Genomic DNA, 18817 nt, shown 5'->3' on the forward strand with positions numbered 1-18817 from the left:
TCACACATAATAGCAATTCTTCCTGGAGTTCCAGTGGTGGAGATGAGTGTGGGGAACCAGAGAGGTAATAATAGAAACCCTGTTGCTGTGGGAGTGGGGATTTGGTATATATTTTAGTTTTCTTTTCAAATAGTTTATTTAATTCACACAATCATTAAAACCATTATGGGCTGTTGGTTGTGGTGTGATGAGCCATAAAACCCAAGTGCCCCACATTGGAAATATCTGTCACATTTTGTTTGCTTGTGTCACACACTGGCAGGTTTGGTGGTTGAGAGATGAAGTGACCAAACCAGCTCTCTCCAGAGCACAGCTCAACAACTCCTGACATATACCTCATATAAAGCTCATGGCACAGAATGCAGGCTGGATAGCAACATATTACAGTAAGGCTCAGGCTATCATCAGATTGGCACACACACAAACACACCCTCATTGCTTTTGGGGTGACACAACCAATTGGGGCTGAGGGGGAATCTCATGACTGCCTTCAAAATTACAACTGGGAAATTAAAAGGAAATAAGGAAAAGATATGCTTAATTTCTCTTATGTAAATGTCAGGCTTAAAAGGAGCTGAGAGGGAATTTTCACAACCAGTCTAACTTTCAGCATCATTTTATAAATCTCATATCCCTCTTGTGTTCTCTTTTCTTCACCCTTTCCTTTCACTTTATCCAGTTTTACACATTGTTTTTTATAGCACATGTTTTCCATCTATTTCTCTGTGTCTCCTTAGCTCTACTCTATTCACATTCACAGATCATTCCACTTCAGGTTCCTGTTCTCTCCCCTGAGTTTTTCCTTTCCCCTCTCTGGGTCCGCTGAGCGTTTTCCCTTCTCAGGATTGTTTTGCTTTCACTCTTCATTTCAGTTGCCGCCACTTTCCTCAGGCTTCTCTCTTTACTCTTGTTTCACTTTATATTTTTCACTTTCATTTCTTCTCTCCTTTCTGGTTAAACCTGCCCTGTACTTCCCTCTCCCCTCCAAAGAGCCAGCTCACATTCATCCAGATGATATCTCACCACCCCCACTCCTTCCCACAGCAGCATCCCTTCCCTGGTGGCCTGGAGATCACACTCCCCAGTCCCTGGGTCTCCCTCTCCGAGGTTCTCCCTGCTGATGCAGAGTCTCCAGCTACTCCCCAAACCCCAATTAATTCATGTTGTGTCCCTGCCACCCCACATCTACCTGTCCCCCAGTCTAGCTATTAATTAAGGCACCAGTTCCCACATCACTTCTCACCCTGAAACTCCATCAGTTTTGACCATGCAGTCCCCATATCTACCCCTGCCCCTCCCGGTATATCTACTCCTTCTGCAGCTCCAAGAGTTTTTCACACACCCCCTTCCCATCTCTTGTGCTCCTGGCAGTGAGGGGGGAGATGAGGTACTAGGGTTTGGGAGGACAGGAGTCCTCCACAGTCAGAGAGATGAGTGAGGGGTTAGTCAGATGACAGTCCTCCAAAGTCATAGACACTAGGATGACTATGACTAGAGAAGCCTATTTTTTCATTTCCATTGGCCTCGTTCTCCCATGTTTCCATGACACTCTGTGACCCAGGATCCCCAGAATCCTCCTGGACCATAGAGAACAGTGAGAAACAGATTGGACAATCCCTGAGGTGATGAGATTGGCTTCTCACTGATCCCTGTGGTTTGACAGTCCAGACCTGAGAGCCCATGGAGCATCCAGGATCCTTAAGACTGCATTGCAGAAAGTCTTGAGGAAGAGAGAAGTCCTCCAGGGTCATGGTGACTAGGGTGTGTGAGGGTAGAGAGAATGATTTCAGGGTCCCCATTGGCTATTCTCCCTGTATTTCTGAAATATTCTGAGCTGGGATCCCCACACCCAGAGCCAGGGATGGATTCTCTCCCCAGTGAGGGAGGCTGGTGGGAAAGTGAAGATCAGGGCCTCCTTATCAACATCAAAAAATGTCACCTGCCCCTGTTCATAGTCCAGAAAAACCTGGATCCTCTTGGGGACCCAGCTCAGGGGCAGTGGGGTCTCCACAGAGGTGAGAGCTTTGAACTGATCCCCCAACTGCCCCACAGCCCAGATCCCCCCCTCAGGGTTACGTCTGATCCCTCCCTTTCTCCTCACAGATTCTCTGGCAACCCCCACAGCCCAGTGTCCCTCATTCCCCACCTCCACCTCCCAGGAATGTCTCCCCGAGGTGAATCCCTCACAGCCCAGCACACAGAGCTCAGTGTCAAATCTCTTAGGATTGTCTGGTAGATCTTGCCGTGTGTCTCCCCATCTCACACTTTTCTGATCATCAGACAGGACTAGGACGGGATGAGCCGTGTCTGGATCCAGAGTCACATTCACTGATGAAAGAGAGAGAATCAGATTGTTAGGGGCAGAGCTCAGCCCTGGTCCATTTCTCACACTTCCTAGGCAGCCCTGTTCTGGCTGGGATCCTGGATCCCAGAGAGCTGCCTCTGTGCTGAGCACATGAGCTTCAGCAGAAATGTTACTGCAGTTCTTCAGCCAGGGTAGTGGGAACCACTTCTGTACTTTCTAATTTGGTTATAGAGGCTGCAGCTCCCCGTTCCATAGCTGGGGCTGCTTCATTCCCAGCAGCAGAGACACAGCAAAGAAGGAACCAGAAGCTTTTTATTAGGAAGGTGAATAGGCGGCAGATACCAACTCTGAACCCCAAAGGGAAGCTTCCTCTCCTCAGTGCATCCTCCACTCCCAGGCCAGGCAGCAGACGTGAAGATGCAGCACTGGGGAAGAGCCAGTGGTTCAAGGCCAGGAAGTAGGAGGTGCCATTGGGTGGGGCAGCCCCTTCCCAGCTCAGACAGGGCTGCGGGTGACAGCACTAGAGAGACACCATCTCCCCAACCCACAAAGCAGCTGAGCCCAGCCCTGCCCAAAGGAAAGGTAGGATGCTGGAGAAGAGCTGGGGGGAGAGTCTCCCCCCAGGTGAAAAGGGAAGGATGTGACAGCCAGGAGAAGAGAGATCTCTCCACTGACTGCCTTGAATTAGAAAGGCTTGTCGATGTCAATACAAATGACCAGGTCACAATTAAGGTGGTTCGGGAGCGGGAGAATGTGTCTGGTTAGTGGTATGGGGGAGAGTTGTGTCCATGGCAATTTTCTGTTAGTTGAAGGAAAATCTCCCCCAGAGCTCCCCCTTGGTGTGTGATCCCAGATATTCCCCTTCCCTGCTCTAGCTCAGGTGGCAAAGAGTCTGGAGAGGAATGGGGTCACAGAGACGAGAGCACATGGTCTCTGATTTACACCACCAGACCGTGGAGCTGCTTCTCTGCCCTGAGTGCCTGAGACCAGGCAGAGATGCCCTGGCAGTTCATCTCCCTGGCTACTGTGAGCTGCTGTGGGGGGCTGCAGGAACTGCCTTTCTCCCCCCTTCCTTGCTGCATCTCCCTGCTGGGGCTGCTCCTCTGAAAGTTAGAGAGGAAGGTCAGAACCTGAAGAGGACGGAGGTAACAGATATAAACCCAGGGGTAGCTGTATACTGAGCCCACCCTTCTCTCCCTGGCCTGGGAGAAGAGAAGGGGATGGGGCACTGGGGAAGAAGCACTCAAGATCGAAGAGTGGTAACTAGAGGGTGGCATTAGGAGAAGTAGTCCCTTCTCCAGCCCCAAAAGAAAGGAGGAAGTGGTAGCATGAGAGGGGGACCCTCTCTCTCTAACAGAGAAAGAAGCAAGCAATTGAAATCAGAGATCTCAGCACAGCACAGCTGAGGAGAACTGCGGGATGCAGGTGAAGAGCAATGGGATAGAGCCCCTTACACAGGGGAAAGGAGAGGAATGTCACAACCCTCTGAATTGAATATTTCAAAGGCATCTGGATGTGTCTGGAAACATCAGGGTAAGTGTATGTTGGTCAGTGAGAATGTTTCTGGTCATCAGTGGGTGCATGGACAGACGCACCATTGAAATTGGTATCAGGATTGTTTGTGTGACTTTAGCTTGGGATCTCCTTAGTATTTCATGTTTGCATGTTATTTTTAGAACCATGTGTCATGGTGAGTGTTGGTTTAGTTGGTAACTGTAGCTACATTTTCATGAAAATATTTTCATGTGTTTTTTCTCTTAATGGAATGATATCTCCCCCTGAAATCTCACCTGGTCTGAAGGATCCTAGCAATTTCCCTCTTTCTGTCTCCAGTTTGCAGCACAGAGTGTCTGGAGAGGGAAAGTATATAGGAGATGAGATTTCAGGCTTTCATATCGATAACGGCAGCCCCACTTTTAACTGACATAACCATGTTTTAATTATATTAGAAAAACAGTTGGAGAGAGACCAGCAGTAAATGGGGCTGCTAAACAGCTCTGGAGCACATGCCCTGCAGTTCTGTACTTGAGAGAGAGAAACTGAGGTACTCCAAATTTTGCTATATTTTTACCTTAATGATTTTACCAAAGCTCATAGAGTGAATCAGGGTAAGACACCCTTGTTGATGGGCCCCTGCTATATCTGCTCAGTTCAGCTATTTTCCCTTTTTATTAAATAGGTTATGAACCAATTGACCAGAGACCATCTCCTCCCACAATTGAAGAGCCACATACTGATTTCCCCTCCTAGATCCCTTCTGGATACCTTTGAACTTTCTCAGAATCTCCGTTACAGCAATAATTTTCTGGGAGAAATCACTGAGTCTCTTTTCCAGCTCAGGAGAAATCTCCACTGGCTGCTGGAACTTCCCCTTCTTACACCTGGAGAAACAGAATTTCACATTATTACATTTTATTCACTAACTCATTTTAATTCATTGCTACTGGGGAAGCTAATGTTTTATGGGGCCTGGAGTTAGAATTGCCCCACTTCTCCAAGCCTCAGAGCAGGTGCAGCATAGGCCATGTCTGTGCAACCTTCCCCCAAAGGCCCCATTTATGTTCTTCACTCTGGCCTGGACAGAGCAGATCTGCAGATAAAAAGGGATTTGAGTCTCCATGACCAATTCACTCCTTTGTCTCCATGTGCTAATCCTGGTATGTTCTCATGTTTCTTGTGTGCATAGCGTTATGGGATCTTTCTTTCAGGAACTAGCCTAAGACCTCAGAGACTCCCTCCGACCCCTCGATACCAGCTCATTTCACACAGGTCTCTAACAGTCCCCAGGGGGAAAAGATGCTTGGTCACTGCTGACAAGGGAATGATTGTAACTAGTGCCCTAGAGGTGAAAGGCCCATTTTGCATTCCCAGAACTGTGAGGCAACCAGTCCCACAGTGATGTCACATCTTCAGGAAATACTTTAGGTCAGTCTTTCCCACTGAATAGATAATTCCAGAGTCCTTTATAAAAGGGCGAGAACCTCAGGGTTATGTTCACCACAGAGATTTGTTTCTAAAATGTGACCCTGTCTCACACATTTTGCTGTAGAGCCCAGGGGAAATGTGGAGGCAACATGCTCCCCAAGCCCTTTCATAGGATAATGAAACATGAGGGAGAGAGAAAGAGCCATGTACCTGCTCAAGGTGCTTCTGAAATCCTAGATGGGAGAGAGACAGAAAAACAACCTTAGTCCCACATGCCATGATTGCCACACACTAGGGATCCCAGGGAAGGGATTTTTCAGCTGAGGAAAAGAGGCACTGCCCTGGCTCCAGAGTCACGGATCTGCTGACTTAATGTCATCGCTAATATAAATGAGTCTAAAGAAAAGGAGTACTTGTGGCACCTTAGAGACTAACCAATCTATTTGAGCATAAGCTTTCGTGAGCTACAGCTCACTTGATGAAGTGAGCTGTAGCTCACGAAAGCTTATGCTCAAATAAATTGGTTAGTCTCTAAGGTGCCACAAGTACTCCTTTTCTTTTTGCGAATACATACTAACACGGCTGCTACTCTGAAACCTGTCATAAATGAGTCTGTAATTCTTCAAAGAGAAACAATAATTCACATTTCAGGAATGTACACACTGAATTACACTGTGATCTCTGACTGCTGGACTCCAGTGCCCATGATTCAGGAGCTGTCCTGATCCTGTGAGGGGATCTGGGATTTTTCTAACTCAGTCTCACCTGCAGGAATTCACTTGCTGGCTCTTGACACTTCCCCTCCAGCTCACTGATCTGGTTACTGAGACAGGAAATCTTCTCAGAGAGTTTAGTGACATTGTCATTCTGTATCTCCACAATCTCCTTCTCCAGGTTTTCTAGCGCGGCCAGCAGGACTTGCTCTTGTTTCTGCAGGAACTGCTGCAGTTGCTGAAATTCAGATACAATCTTCTGCCTCTCGGTTTGTGTCTGTATCTGGTTGCAGTGTTTTTAAGGAAAGGAAAGGTAAGGGTTAGAGAGAGAGTCTATGGTCCTTTCTTGGAGTTCTGAGTGTGCAGGAGAAAGAATTTCTTTGCAAACTCTAAGATGTCTAACACTTACCTATACTCTGTGGATACTAAGGGAAGGATTTTCTAACACCATCCCATTTGGCCCTAATATCTCTTTATGGGATGTTTCCAAGTCTGACATGGTTAGCACACTGTGTTATCAGAGGCCTGTGCCTATCCTGATCCAGAGCAGCAGCAGGCAGGACTCAGCACTACATTGACAGAGATGCCAAGAGAGAAAAAGAAATAAACAACCCAAGAAATGCCTGCAGACATGGGCAGTGAGCACTGTACAGGATACAGTCCGCCCACCTTGGGAGTTTTGTGAAAGCCACAGGGGCTAGAAATTAACTCATTAATTGGAATGAGTTAGATTGTTTTAGATTCTGCAGAATATGATGTGGAAGAGGGTTTCTCAGGGCCTTTGTGTGTGTATGTGTGTGTACAGACACACAACTCTAACACAACCACCCATGGTCATGGAGAAACAGAAAGAAGTCCACATTCCCCAAGGCCACAGAGGAAACTGCCTACAAGCAGACCTCCCACTGCAAGTCCCTGCAGGTTAGTCACAATGGGAACTGTCATAAATATAAAAGGGAAGGGTAAACACCTTTAAATCCCTCCTGGCCAGACAAAAAACCCTTTCACCTGTAAAGGGTTAAGAAGCTAGGATAACCTTGCTGGCACCTGACCAAAATGACCAATGAGGAGAGAAGATACTTTCAAAGCTGGGGGGGAGGGGAGAAAAAAAGGTTCTCTCTGTCTGTGTGGTGTTTTTTGCCAGGACCAGAGCAGGAATGCAGGTCAGAACTCCTGTAAAGGGTTAATAAGTAATCTAGTTACATATGCATTAGATTCTGTTTTGTTTAAATGGCTGATAAAATAAGTTGTGCTGAATGGAATGTATATTCCTGTTTTTGTGTCTTTTTGTAACTTAAGGTTTTGCCTAGAGGGATTCTCTATGTTTTGAATCTGATTACCCTGTAAGGTATTTACCATCCTGATTTTACAGAGGTGATTCTTTTACTTTTTCTTCAATTAAAATTCTTCTTTTAAGAACCTGATTGCTTTTTCCTTGTTTTTTCCTTGTTCTTAAGATCCAAGGGTTTGGGTCTGTGTTCACCTCTGCAAATTGGTGAGGATTTTTATCAAGCCTTCCCCAGGAAAGGGGGTGTAGGGTTTGGGAGGATTTTTTGGGGGGGAAAGACGTTTCCAAGCGGGCTCTTTCCCTGTTATATATTTGTTAGACGCTTGGTGGTGGCAGCAATAAAATCCAGGGACAAAAGGTAAAATAGTTTGTACCTTGGGGAAGTTTTAACCTAAGCTGGTAAGAATAAGCTTAGGGGGGTTTTCATGCAGGTCCCCACATCTGTACCCTAGAGTTCAGAGTGGGGAAGGAACCTTGACAGGAACCTACCAGATACTTCTGACTTTTCCCCTCTCCAGTCACTTTAAATCCCAGCAGCTTTTCTCTCTCTTCCCTCAGAGTCTCCAAATGGGCCTGGATCTTTTCCTGAAGAGACAAAACAATTTGGGTGGTCTGAGCTTGAGAGTGTTTGTCGAGGAGGGTGTTTGTCTACCCGAAACCCAAGACAGTTGTCCCGACTAGGGTTATGACATCAGAGACACAAGGAAATGAAATCTCATTAATGGAGACGGGAGAGTTGTACATTCAGACTTTGAAATTATTTGTCCTGTTTTTTCATTGAGTTAAACCAACAGAAAAATGGATTCACATGGTGGTATATAAATAAGAATAAGATTTTGCTGAAAAAGTGATACAAATCCCAGACAAATATAGGGGTTAGAAACATGTGCTGGAATTCTCAAAGGATCCCAACTCCCATTGAATTTCAACCCTGAACCCCTGGGGATTCTACAGGTTTGACAGAACTGGACTAAATGTAAGGGGACTGTTGGCCCCTTACTAAAACTCAGTGTTGGTTTTTTGGTTGTCTGGCTTCCAGCACCAAAAGAAAGGGGAAGGGTCGATGGGAAATCAGGACCCTGAGACTGACAGTCCCCAGGGGAAATGGGGAGAGGCCAATGCTCCAGGTCAGCCTGACTGACAGGGCGGGCAGGCTAACCAGGGAGTCAGGAGGCCAGGGGGGTTCCCGTCCTCCAAGCGAGCTGGAATTGCCTGGGTCAGACAGAGGGGCTGGGCTAAGTAAAGAGCAGGGGCCCGAGCTGAGCTGGGGGCAGAGTCATGCCAGCCAGAGAAGCAGCCCAGGGAGCAGGTCAGTGCTGAGAGCAGAGGCACAGAAGCAGCCCAGAGTGCAGACCTGTGCTGGGAGAACTGAAGCAACCAGAGCCAGAGGGGCCAGAAAAAGCAGCCCATGGGGCTGGAGCAGTGGTGAGCGGGAGCCGGTTTGCAAGAACCGGTTGTTAAATTTAGAAGCCCTTTTAGAACCGGTTGTTCCGCAAGGGACAACCGGTTCTAAAAGGGCTTCTAAATTTAACTGGCCAAAATATGGTGCCTTAGGCGCCGACTCCATGGGTGCTCCAGGGCTGGAGCACCCAAGGGGAAAATTTGGTGGGTGCAGAGCACCCACCAGCAGCTCCCCGTCCCACCCCCGGCCCCAGCTCACCTCCGCTCCACCTCCGCCTCCTCCCCTGAACGTGCCGCCCTGCTCTCCTTCTCCGCCCCCACACCCCACCCCCGGCTTCCCACGAATCAGCTGTTCGCGAGGGAAGCCGGGGCAGGCTGAGAAGCAGGCAGTGGCTTCCTGCTCAGGCCCAGGGAGGCGGAGGTGAGCTGGGGCTGGGGGGCGCAAGGAAGGCCACCCGCGCTGCAGCAGGTAACCGGGGGGGTGTGCAGGGGAACCGCTTCCCGCCCCAGCTCACCTCTGTCACCCTCAGCCTGAATGTGAAGCTGCCGCCTGCTTCTCAGCCCTCCCAGGCTTCCCGCAGAACAGCTGATTCCCGGGAAGGCGGGGGGAGGGGGCGGAGAAGCAGAGCAGGGCAGTGGAGGAGGCGGAGGCGGAGCGGAGGTGAGCTGGGGCCGGGCGCGGGGCGGGGAGCTGCCGGTGGGTGCTCTGCACCCAGCAAATTTTCCCCGTGGGTGCTCCAGCCCCAGAGCACCCGTGGAGTTGGTGCCTAAGGCGCCACTTTTGATGTGATCAGCGGGAGGCATGGCCACTCCCCCTGCTCACCCCCTAGCTATGCTCCCCCGCCCCTAGGAGCCAGAGGGACCTGCCGGATGCTTCCTGGGAGCTGTCCCAGGTAAGCACCCCTGGGACTCCCCACCTCGTCCCCCGGCAGGTGCCTCTGGCTCTTAGGGGTGGGGTGGGCACCCACTGTGGTGGCCCACGAGATCCTCCAGCCCGGTTCTGGGGGCATTCAGGGAACAGGGGAGGGGGTTGGATGGGGCAGGAGTCCCGGAGGGTGGGGGTGGGCAACGACCCCCTTGTGGGGTGAGGAGGGAACCCATTGTTAAGATTTTGGCAGCTCATCACTGGGCTGGAGGCAGAGTAGCATCAGTGCTGAGACAGAGTGGAGCTGGAGCTGGAGCTGGGGCTGGAGCCGGGTGCGGTGAGCAGACAGATGGATAAAATGAGGGGAACCCTGGGCCACAGGCCCAGCACAGGGAGACCCCACCATCCAAGGGGCCTTGCAGGCCAGACTTTGAGGGGGAGAGGGGCTGATGCTGGGAAGAAGGGTTCTGCCACCTAGAGCCTGAGGGCATGTGGCCACTGCCAGAGCAAGTGTCCGACCCGCAGCATCCCCGCAGCACAGCCAGAGCCTGGGCAGGAGGCCTGGGATGTGTGAGGAACAGACTGTGAACTGCTCTGACATTCCAGAGATTGCTGGTTGTGATGTCCCTGTGCAACAGAAAGGGGTGATGTCTTTTCCTTTAACAAAAAGAAAAGGAGTACTTGTGGCACCTTAGAGACTAACCAATTTATTTGAGCATGAGCTTTCGTGAGCTACAGCTCACTTCATCGGATGCATACTGTGGAAACTGCAGAAGACATTATATACACAGAGACCATGAAACAATACCTCCTCCCACCCCACTCTCCTGCTGGTAATAGCTTATCTAAAGTGATCATCAAGTTGGGCCATTTCCAGCACAAATCCAGGTTTTCTCACCCTCCGCCCCCCCCCACACAAACTCACTCTCCTGCTGGTAATAGCCCATCCAAAGTGACCACTCTCTTTACAATGTGTATGATAATCAAGATGGGCCATTTCCAGCACAAATCCAGGTTTTCTCACACCCCCTACCCCCCTCTAAAAACCACACACACAAACTCACTCTCCTGCTCGTAATAGCTTATCCAAAGTGACCACCCTCCCTACAATGTGCATGATAATCAAGGTGGGCCATTTCCAGCACAAATCCAGGTTTTCTCACCCCCACCCCCCCCCACACACACAAACTCACTCTCCTGCTAGCAATAGCAACACCTACAAGATCTCTATCAAGCATTCTTACAACTACAATACCCACCTGCGGAAGTGAAGAAACAGATTGATAGAGCCAGAAGAGTTCCCAGAAGTCACCTACTACAGGACAGGCCTAACAAAGAAAATAACAGAACGCCACTAGCCGTCACCTTCAGCCCCCAACTAAAACCCCTCCAACGCATTATTAAGGATCTACAACCTATCCTGAAGGATGACCCAACACTCTCACAAATCTTGGGAGACAGGCCAGTCCTTGCCTACAGACAGCCCCCCAACCTGAAGCGAATACTCACCAACAACCACATACCACACAACAGAACCACTAACCCAGGAACCTATCCTTGCAGCAAAGCCCGTTGCCAACTGTGCCCACATATCTATTCAGGGGACACCATCACAGGGCCTAACAACATCAGCCACCCTATCAGAGGCTCGTTCACCTGCACATCCACCAATGTGATATATGCCATCATGTGCCAGCAATGCCCCTCTGCCATGTACATTGGTCAAACTGGACAGTCTCTACGTAAAAGAATAAATGGACACAAATCAGATGTCAAGAATTATAACGTTCATAAACCAGTCGGAGAACACTTCAATCTCTCTGGTCACGCAATCACAGACATGAAGGTCGCTATCTTACAGCAAAAAAACTTCAAATCCAGACTCCAGCGAGAAACTGCTGAATTGGAATTCATTTGCAAATTGGATACTATTAATTTAGGCTTAAATAGAGACTGGGAGTGGCTAAGTCATTATGCAAGGTAGCCTATTTCCCCTTGTTTTTTCCTACCCCCCCCCCCAGACGTTCTGGTTAAACTTGGATTTATGCTGGAAATGGCCCACCTTGATTATCATGCACATTGTAAGGAGAGTGGTCAGTTTGGATGAGCTATTGCCAGCAGGAGAGTGAGTTTGTGTGTGTGTGTGAGGGGGGGGGGGGTGAGAAAACCTGGATTTGTGCTGGAAATGGCCCACCTTGATTATCATGCACATTGTAGGGAGGGTGGTCACTTTGGATAAGCTATTACAAGCAGGAGAGTGAGTTTGTGTGTGTGGTTTTTAGAGGGGTGTAGGGGGTGTGAGAAAACCTGGATTTGTGCTGGAAATGGCCCATCTTGATTATCATACACATTGTAAAGAGAGTGGTCACTTTGGATGAGCTATTACCAGCAGGAGAGTGAGTTTGTGTGTGGGGGGGCGGAGGGTGAGAAAACCTGGATTTGTGCTGGAAATGGCCCATCTTGATTATCATACACATTGTAAAGAGAGTGGTCACTTTGGATGAGCTATTACCAGCAGGAGAGTGAGTTTGTGTGGGGGGGGGCGGAGGGTGAGAAAACCTGGATTTGTGCTGGAAATGGCCCAACTTGATGATCACTTTAGATAAGCTATTACCAGCAGGAGAATGGGGTGGGAGGAGGTATTGTTTCATGGTCTCTGTGTATATAATGTCTTCTGCAGTTTCTACAGTATGCATCCGATGAAGTGAGCTGTAGCTCACGAAAGCTCATGCTCAAATAAATTGGTTAGTCTCTAAGGTGCCACAAGTACTCCTTTTCTTTTTGCGAATACAGACTAACACGGCTGTTACTCTGAAACTTTTCCTTTAACCTTTCCCATTTTTCCTTATTTTTTGTAATTGATGTTTAATAAATTGTATTTGCTTTGAACTGTATGTAATGATCAGTGGGTCAGGGAAGTGTCCAGAGCACAGAGAGCACCCCGGAGTGGGGACACCCTAGCTTCTGCCCTAAGTGACCATGACAAGGTTGTGGGTTGAACCCCCCAGGAATCCTGGGCCCAGCCTTGTTGGGGTTACAAGGACTCTGCCACACAGGACAGTGGAAGGGGAGCCCTTGAGGTCAGTCAGGCCTCTGGGTAAAGGAATGGGGAGTGAGGACTCAGATCCTTTCGCTAGCCCACTTCACTGGGGTAGTATATAAGCCAAGAAAGTTCCCCACAATAGCGGGCCTATTCCCCTGCTTACGTAAGCAAAAGGGCAAACCCTCTTTGACAGGCTGGTTTGTGTTAAGAATTGTTGGGGTTCGACCAAATGCTGCCCTGAACATTTACATTTGCAATTCTCTCTGGCTAGCTACCCAAGAGTCCCTAGAAAGGCTCAAAGAAGCAGTGGATTCTGGGAGATTTCAAAAGGCTACACTATGTGACTCCTGGAACCACTCTGGCTGGTCCTTGCCCACACACACAATAAAACAGTTCAGACTGGCACAGGACAGCATGGCCCAGGAGATAGTTTTGCTACAATCCAGTCTAATCCCAATGGTATTTGGCATGGACCTGCGCTCTCTAGAGCCCTTTTGTGGGTGGACTCAAGGTGCTCAAGGTCCACACAGTGTTTAGCGCAGTGACCTCTTCTAGTGCAGACCATCATCGGAGTTAAACCCTCATGGAGCAGCACGGGAGTTCAGAATCCCAGTGGGAAACCTCATCTCCCTGCTAGGCCTGGGACCTTTATCAAAGAGTTTTTCACTCCCAATGGCCACAGTTCATCAGTGGCAAGTGCTGGTGGGCCATAAAAATGGTCTAGTGCAGTGGCTCTCAACCCTTCCAGCCTACTCTACCCCTTTCAGGTGTATGATTTGTCTTGCGCACCCCCAAGTTTCACCTCACTACTTGCTTACAAAATCAGACATAAAAATACAAAAGTGTCACTGCACACTATTACTGAAAGTTTGTTTACTTTCTAATTTTTATCATATAATTATAAAATAAATCAATTGGAATATAAATGTTGTACTTATATTTCAGTGTATAGTATATAGAGCAGCATAAACAAGTCATTGTCTGTATGAAATTTTAATTTGTACTGACTTTGCTAGTGCTTTTTATGTAGCCTGTTGTAAAACTAGGCAAATATCCAGATGAGTTGATGTGCCCCTTGAATGATCTCTGCATACCGACAGGGCTACACGTACCCCTGGTTGAGAGCTACTGGTCTAGTGATTAGGGCTCTGAGTCTTGGGAGAGGTGGGTTCTATTTCCACATCTGACACTGACCTGCTGAGTGACCTTGGGCAAGTCACTGCCCCTGTCAGTGCCTCTGTTTCCCCTCCCACCCTTTTTCTGTCTTGTCTAGTTAGATTGTAAACTGCTCAGAGCAGGGATTGTCCCTCCCTGGGTTTTGTGCAGGGCCCAGTACAATGGAAGTCAGATCTTGTTTGGAGTCTTTAGGGGCTACTTTTATGTAAATAACAGTAATAAACACTGTGATACAAATCAGAAACAATAACAACAGTTTGTAACCCCCCCTTTTCCATTCTGAAGGCAACAATCTCTCAGAGATTGGCCTGCAGCTCATGTGATTTAAACCTCACTGATCATTCAACAGCTTCAGTTGAGTTGGAACTAGATTTGAAATAGCTTCAGCTCCCCAGAGAAATGTTTCCCACAACTGTAATCTTTAATATCTTCATTTTTGCCTCTTTTGCCATATTGCCCTGTACATTTCTTTCAATGCCATTTTTCATACAATTAAGGTGTGACAGAGTTGAATGATGTGGTTACATCAGTAGCTGTAGTAGGGAAAAATCAAGTATAACCAGCAAGTTGTGGTGAAATAACTTATAATTAAAATTCTATTTTGAATTAAATAGACTGGACAGAGGTGCCCTACCTTGTTCTCTGGGCAGGCCTCTATGGGTACCATGATGTGAGCCCGGGATCTGTCACATATCACACCCATGGGGGTTTAATCCTTTTCACAGAACAGCTGAGAGACTCTAGATGCTCCCCACGTCCCTTCTCCCTTCCTGCTCCCTTTGCTGCCTGTAAACTCAGCCGTTTGGCTATTCGTAGGACATTAGCCAGCTGCCTGTTCACCTGAGGTTTCTCTGCTGACAGTTTCTCTGCACTGAGGACAACACAGACTGCATCTGATGCCTCCCAGCACTGTGTGGGAGCTCACGGGTAACATTACAGCTCCTGAGGCTTTTCAGAAAAGTGCCCCAGTAGGACTTTGTTCCCACAATCAGTCCCTGTGCTGGTGTTGAGGGGTGCAGGGCTTCCCACAGCAGCCCGGTCTCCCTGGGCGGCTCTTACCATGGCCTGGCTCCAGCTTCTGGCCTGGCCAGGTAGTGGGGCCTTGGGGGGAAGAGGAGGCACAGGGGGCTCCGGGAAAAGGACCATCGGGAAGAGGCTGGCACCGCTAGCAGGGGCTGTGCTTCATGACAGGGGAGCTGCTCACCTTATCACCCTGCCACCAAAGGCTACTACGCCCATGTTAAAAAGGGGATGGGCGTGGCCATTCTTGGCGGGGGGGGAACACAATCTAAAGGGGAGGACACGTGACCACCCCTGATTCTCCTCTGCTCAGCCTGGATCCATCACACTCTCCCGCCCACACACATGTTAACTGCAGGGGGAGTGTCCTTCCTTCTCCTGCTGTGCCACCCCCCTGGCACTTTCAGCCACCCTCCCTGGTAGCTGGGCCAGGCGGGGAGCGGGAGGGAGTGGCTTCTCACATGGCTGAGGGTGTCCTCTCCGGGTCTCTGACCCCGTGAAGCGCAGCAGTTGCCTGAGATAGCGAGGCTAGCTGTGGGGGGGGGGGGGGGGGGAATGGAGGGGTGTTAGCCCCTGGGCCTGGGCAGGGCAGGCTGCTGTGAGAAGCCGCTGGTCCCACCCCTTCCGCTCCCTGCCCAGGCCTAGCTGCCAGGTACAGGGGATGAGCATGCCAGGGGCGGGGGCAGTGGGAGGACAGAGCCCCTCTTCCCCCCCCCACACCCCCCCCCCGAGCAGGCCATTCTGGGGCGGGGGACACTTGACCTGGCATGCCCACCAAAAAACATTGCCTCTGGCCCTCTCACTTTTGACAATGAGAGGTCCATGGGCCTCTTGGCCCCCCCGGTTCCAGCACCCCTGCCTGTGATGCTGAGCCTGCAGGGGCAGGGACTGTGTGTCTAAGGAGTGATATTAAATTTAAATGCTAAAAAGGTGGTTAATCTGCAATCAGTGTTTTAAATGCCCGATTCTCATTTACACTAATGCTGCTCTTGGCAGAAATCCCAAATTTCAAAGTCGGGGGGGGGGGGGGTGTATTGCTACTGTCTGCCTCTGCCAAAGGAGTGTTTTTATTTATTTATTTGGGGGAAATGCAATCTGAGCACAGCCAAAAATTCAGAAGGTGCCAAACTGTGTTTGAAAAGTAAATAAATTACTCATTCAAATGCTTGCTATGGAGGTGTGTGGAGGGGAGTTGTTAGGGAGACGAGGAGTGAGGGATGGGGATAAATGGGAATAGGTAGTGGGGCGGGGTAACTCATTGTTGCCTGTTCAATGTAAAATGTCTACAGCCCCGGCACAGAGCGAGCAAAGGAGTCGCGCTTCTCCCAGCTGGCTTCCTACCTCCCCTTGGTGTGTGTTTATCTGGATAGATTGTTAGCTCTTTCCTGGAAGCAGAGTGGGAGTTAGAGCAGCCTCTGAAGCCAGCGATCCAGCCAGGCCCCTGGAGGAGCAGGTTCCACTGAAGGTGGAAAGGTGTCCTACAGCCATCTCTGCCCTCCTTCTCTGATCCTGTGCTGTGCTCAGCTCTGCAGGGATGGAGAGTAAATGACTCTGGTCTATTTAAAGCACCATGTGAACAGAACCCATGTTTCAGACAGGGAGAGCAAATGGGACATGCTGCTCCCTCCCAGTTTGCCTTCCACCTTCTCTTTGTCTCTACTCAGTTTAATAGATTACAAGCTCTTTGGGGTCAGGGACTGCCAAGCTGCCAGCAAAGATTTGTGTATCATGTCTATTTTCTTGCTAAGCCCACTGATCTCTTTCCTTCTTGCCACACACAGGTTGGGGAGAGGTGGACCCCAGAACAGTAGTTCTAGAAGTGAACACGCCATTGAGATCCATGGGACAGTTCCCTCTTCTCAGAGCTTTTGTCTCAGGCTCTCTACAGACTCGGGCGCATGTCACTGTATCAGTTATGCTTGGGCCACATTTTCAAAGTTTTCTTTTCAATCATATGGGCTAGAAAGTTACTATTTGGTTGCTGATTTTTTTGTAATGAAACCTGAGGGTCACTTTTAATCAGGTGACTCCAGAGATGGGTCTCTAGATAAGAGGTCTGAAGTCCACTCCTGCACTTTTGTTCCATACAACAGTGAGGGCTGCTGTGCTCACCATGAATGTGAATGCCCTGCTGGCAGTGCCTGGCCTGTAAGGTGTGTGGTGGGAGCAGCCAGAGTCTTTCAGAATTGCCGGGGGGTGCTTGACCCCCGCTCAGCCCCAGGCCGTGCCCGCAACCCGCCTCTTCCTGCCCCTGCTCTCCCCTTCCCTGCCTCTTCTTGGTCCCTCCCCCGAGCACACCCACCCTTGCTCCTCGCCCTCTCCCCAGCGCTTACTGCATGCCACTGAATAGCTGATCACGGTGGGCAGGAGGTGCTGTGGGGAGGGGGAGGAGCTGATTGACGGGGTCCACCAGCGGGTGGGATGTGCTGGGGAAGCAAGAGCTGATCTGGGGGGGCTGCTGGTGCGTGCTGAGCACCCACTATTATTTTCCTGTGAGCGTTGCAGCCCCGGAGCACCCACAGAGTCAGTGCCTGTGGGAGAAGCCCACTCCCTCCATTCCTGGCCTGGCAACAGCACAGACACATCCAGCTTCAGTCCTGTGTGTGAAGAAAGTGCCTCACACAGAGCTCTAGTGACCACATCTCCCTAATGAGCGGTGCGGGGTTGACAGGTTGGGGCAGCATCGGTGGCACCTGTCAAGAGGGAAGGGGTCACGCAGTGGAGAGATTTAGGTAGAGCAAGAGACAGAGAAAATCTGGGAAAGTGGGAGAGTCTGTGGATGTGAGAGGCTTAGTCAGAAAAGGGAAGGATTGAATTAACCAGGATCCAGACTGTTTCCTACCTTGTATTTCTGGGCAGCCTCCTCCATGAGAATCATTGTGTGAGTGCCATGCTCTGGGGATCTCTCACAAACCACACACAAGGTTTCCCCATCCTCTTCACAGAACAGATCCAGGGTTTTATTTTGTGTCTCACACAATTTCTCTGTTCCTGGTTTTAAATCCATTTGTTTAATTTTGTCGACTATATTTGCTAGCTGCCAGTTGGGCCGGAGAGTCCCTTTCCGGATGAGGGCTCTGCAGTTGGGGCAGCACACAGGGCCATAGTCCCCCTCTGCCCATGTCTCGCAGTACTGAGTGATGCAGACTCGGCAGAAGTTGTGTCCACACTGTATGGACACTGGGTCTGTCAGATACTTCAGGCAGATGGGACATTTGATTTCATCTTGAATTTCCTCTACAGGTGTCACTGAGGCCATGGCTGCTCAGCTCTCTTGGCTTCTGTTCTGTCTGCCTCCTGCTCTGCATCAGAAATGGTTTTGCTGGTAATGGGAGGTCCCTGTTACACCTTGTATCAGCCTCCCACAGGAGCAGAGTGATGTGAAGGAAAAGGAGAGGCTGGGAGGAGGAGTCGGAGGAACATATAAAAAGAAGGAAGAAGGAATTATGTCACACAAGGAATGGGGGTAGTGGGATGGGAAGAAGCAGAAAGGGAATGAACGGAAAAGTGAGGAAGGAAAACAAACAAACAAGAATACAAAATCTTAAACTAAGGCTTTGTCTACACAGTAAGCACCCGGGGTAGGGAGGGACTGTACCTGTCTGATTAGCCCAAGCCACCACCTTTACTGGCACAATGCACTGCTATTGTTAGTGTGCTAGCTTGAGGAGAACCAGCATGTGTATGTCTACCCGAGCTGGGAATCACCGCGCCCCCCCCCCCCCCCCACCTGTGCTGTGTAGACATATCCTCAATCAAACCCGGACATTCTTCATTCATAATAAGGGTGTCAACAGACACTTGCACTGAAATAAGAATAGGTGGGAACTAAACCCAGTTGAGTTATTTTAGTGAATTTTTTTGTCTTGGTGAACCACCCCCCTGGGACCAGCAGGGCTACAGGAGCTCCCGGGGTTAAGGTCACAGGCAGCTTGTGTTCTCGTGATAAGGCAAAAAAACCTCAGCAACTCATTAATCAGGAGCAACCCTTGAACTGAAGGGTGATTTTATGGTGAATTGTCTAAGCTTTATTACTTTACAATCTCAAGTTTACAATCCAGGCCATTCAAAACTCCAGAGA

General features: G+C 49.5%; 1 protein-coding gene across 1 annotated transcript; it reads right to left on the reverse strand.

The window, feature by feature from the left end:
• Positions 1-215: 215 nt before the first annotated feature.
• On the reverse strand, positions 216-18022 carry LOC102946525 (tripartite motif-containing protein 10-like). Its single transcript, XM_037914399.2, has 7 exons — positions 17579-18022; positions 7721-7816; positions 5996-6226; positions 5441-5463; positions 4571-4686; positions 4096-4155; positions 216-2328 (listed from the first exon to the last, which is right to left on the reverse strand). Exons 1-7 carry the CDS (start codon positions 17993-17995, stop codon positions 1787-1789), a joined length of 1485 nt encoding a protein of 494 aa, XP_037770327.1. The 5' UTR covers positions 17996-18022; the 3' UTR covers positions 216-1786.
• Positions 18023-18817: the final 795 nt, after the last annotated feature.

The sequence above is a fragment of the Chelonia mydas genome, chromosome 14 (assembly GCF_015237465.2).
Source record: "Chelonia mydas isolate rCheMyd1 chromosome 14, rCheMyd1.pri.v2, whole genome shotgun sequence".
NCBI classification, from domain to species: domain Eukaryota; kingdom Metazoa; phylum Chordata; order Testudines; family Cheloniidae; genus Chelonia; species Chelonia mydas.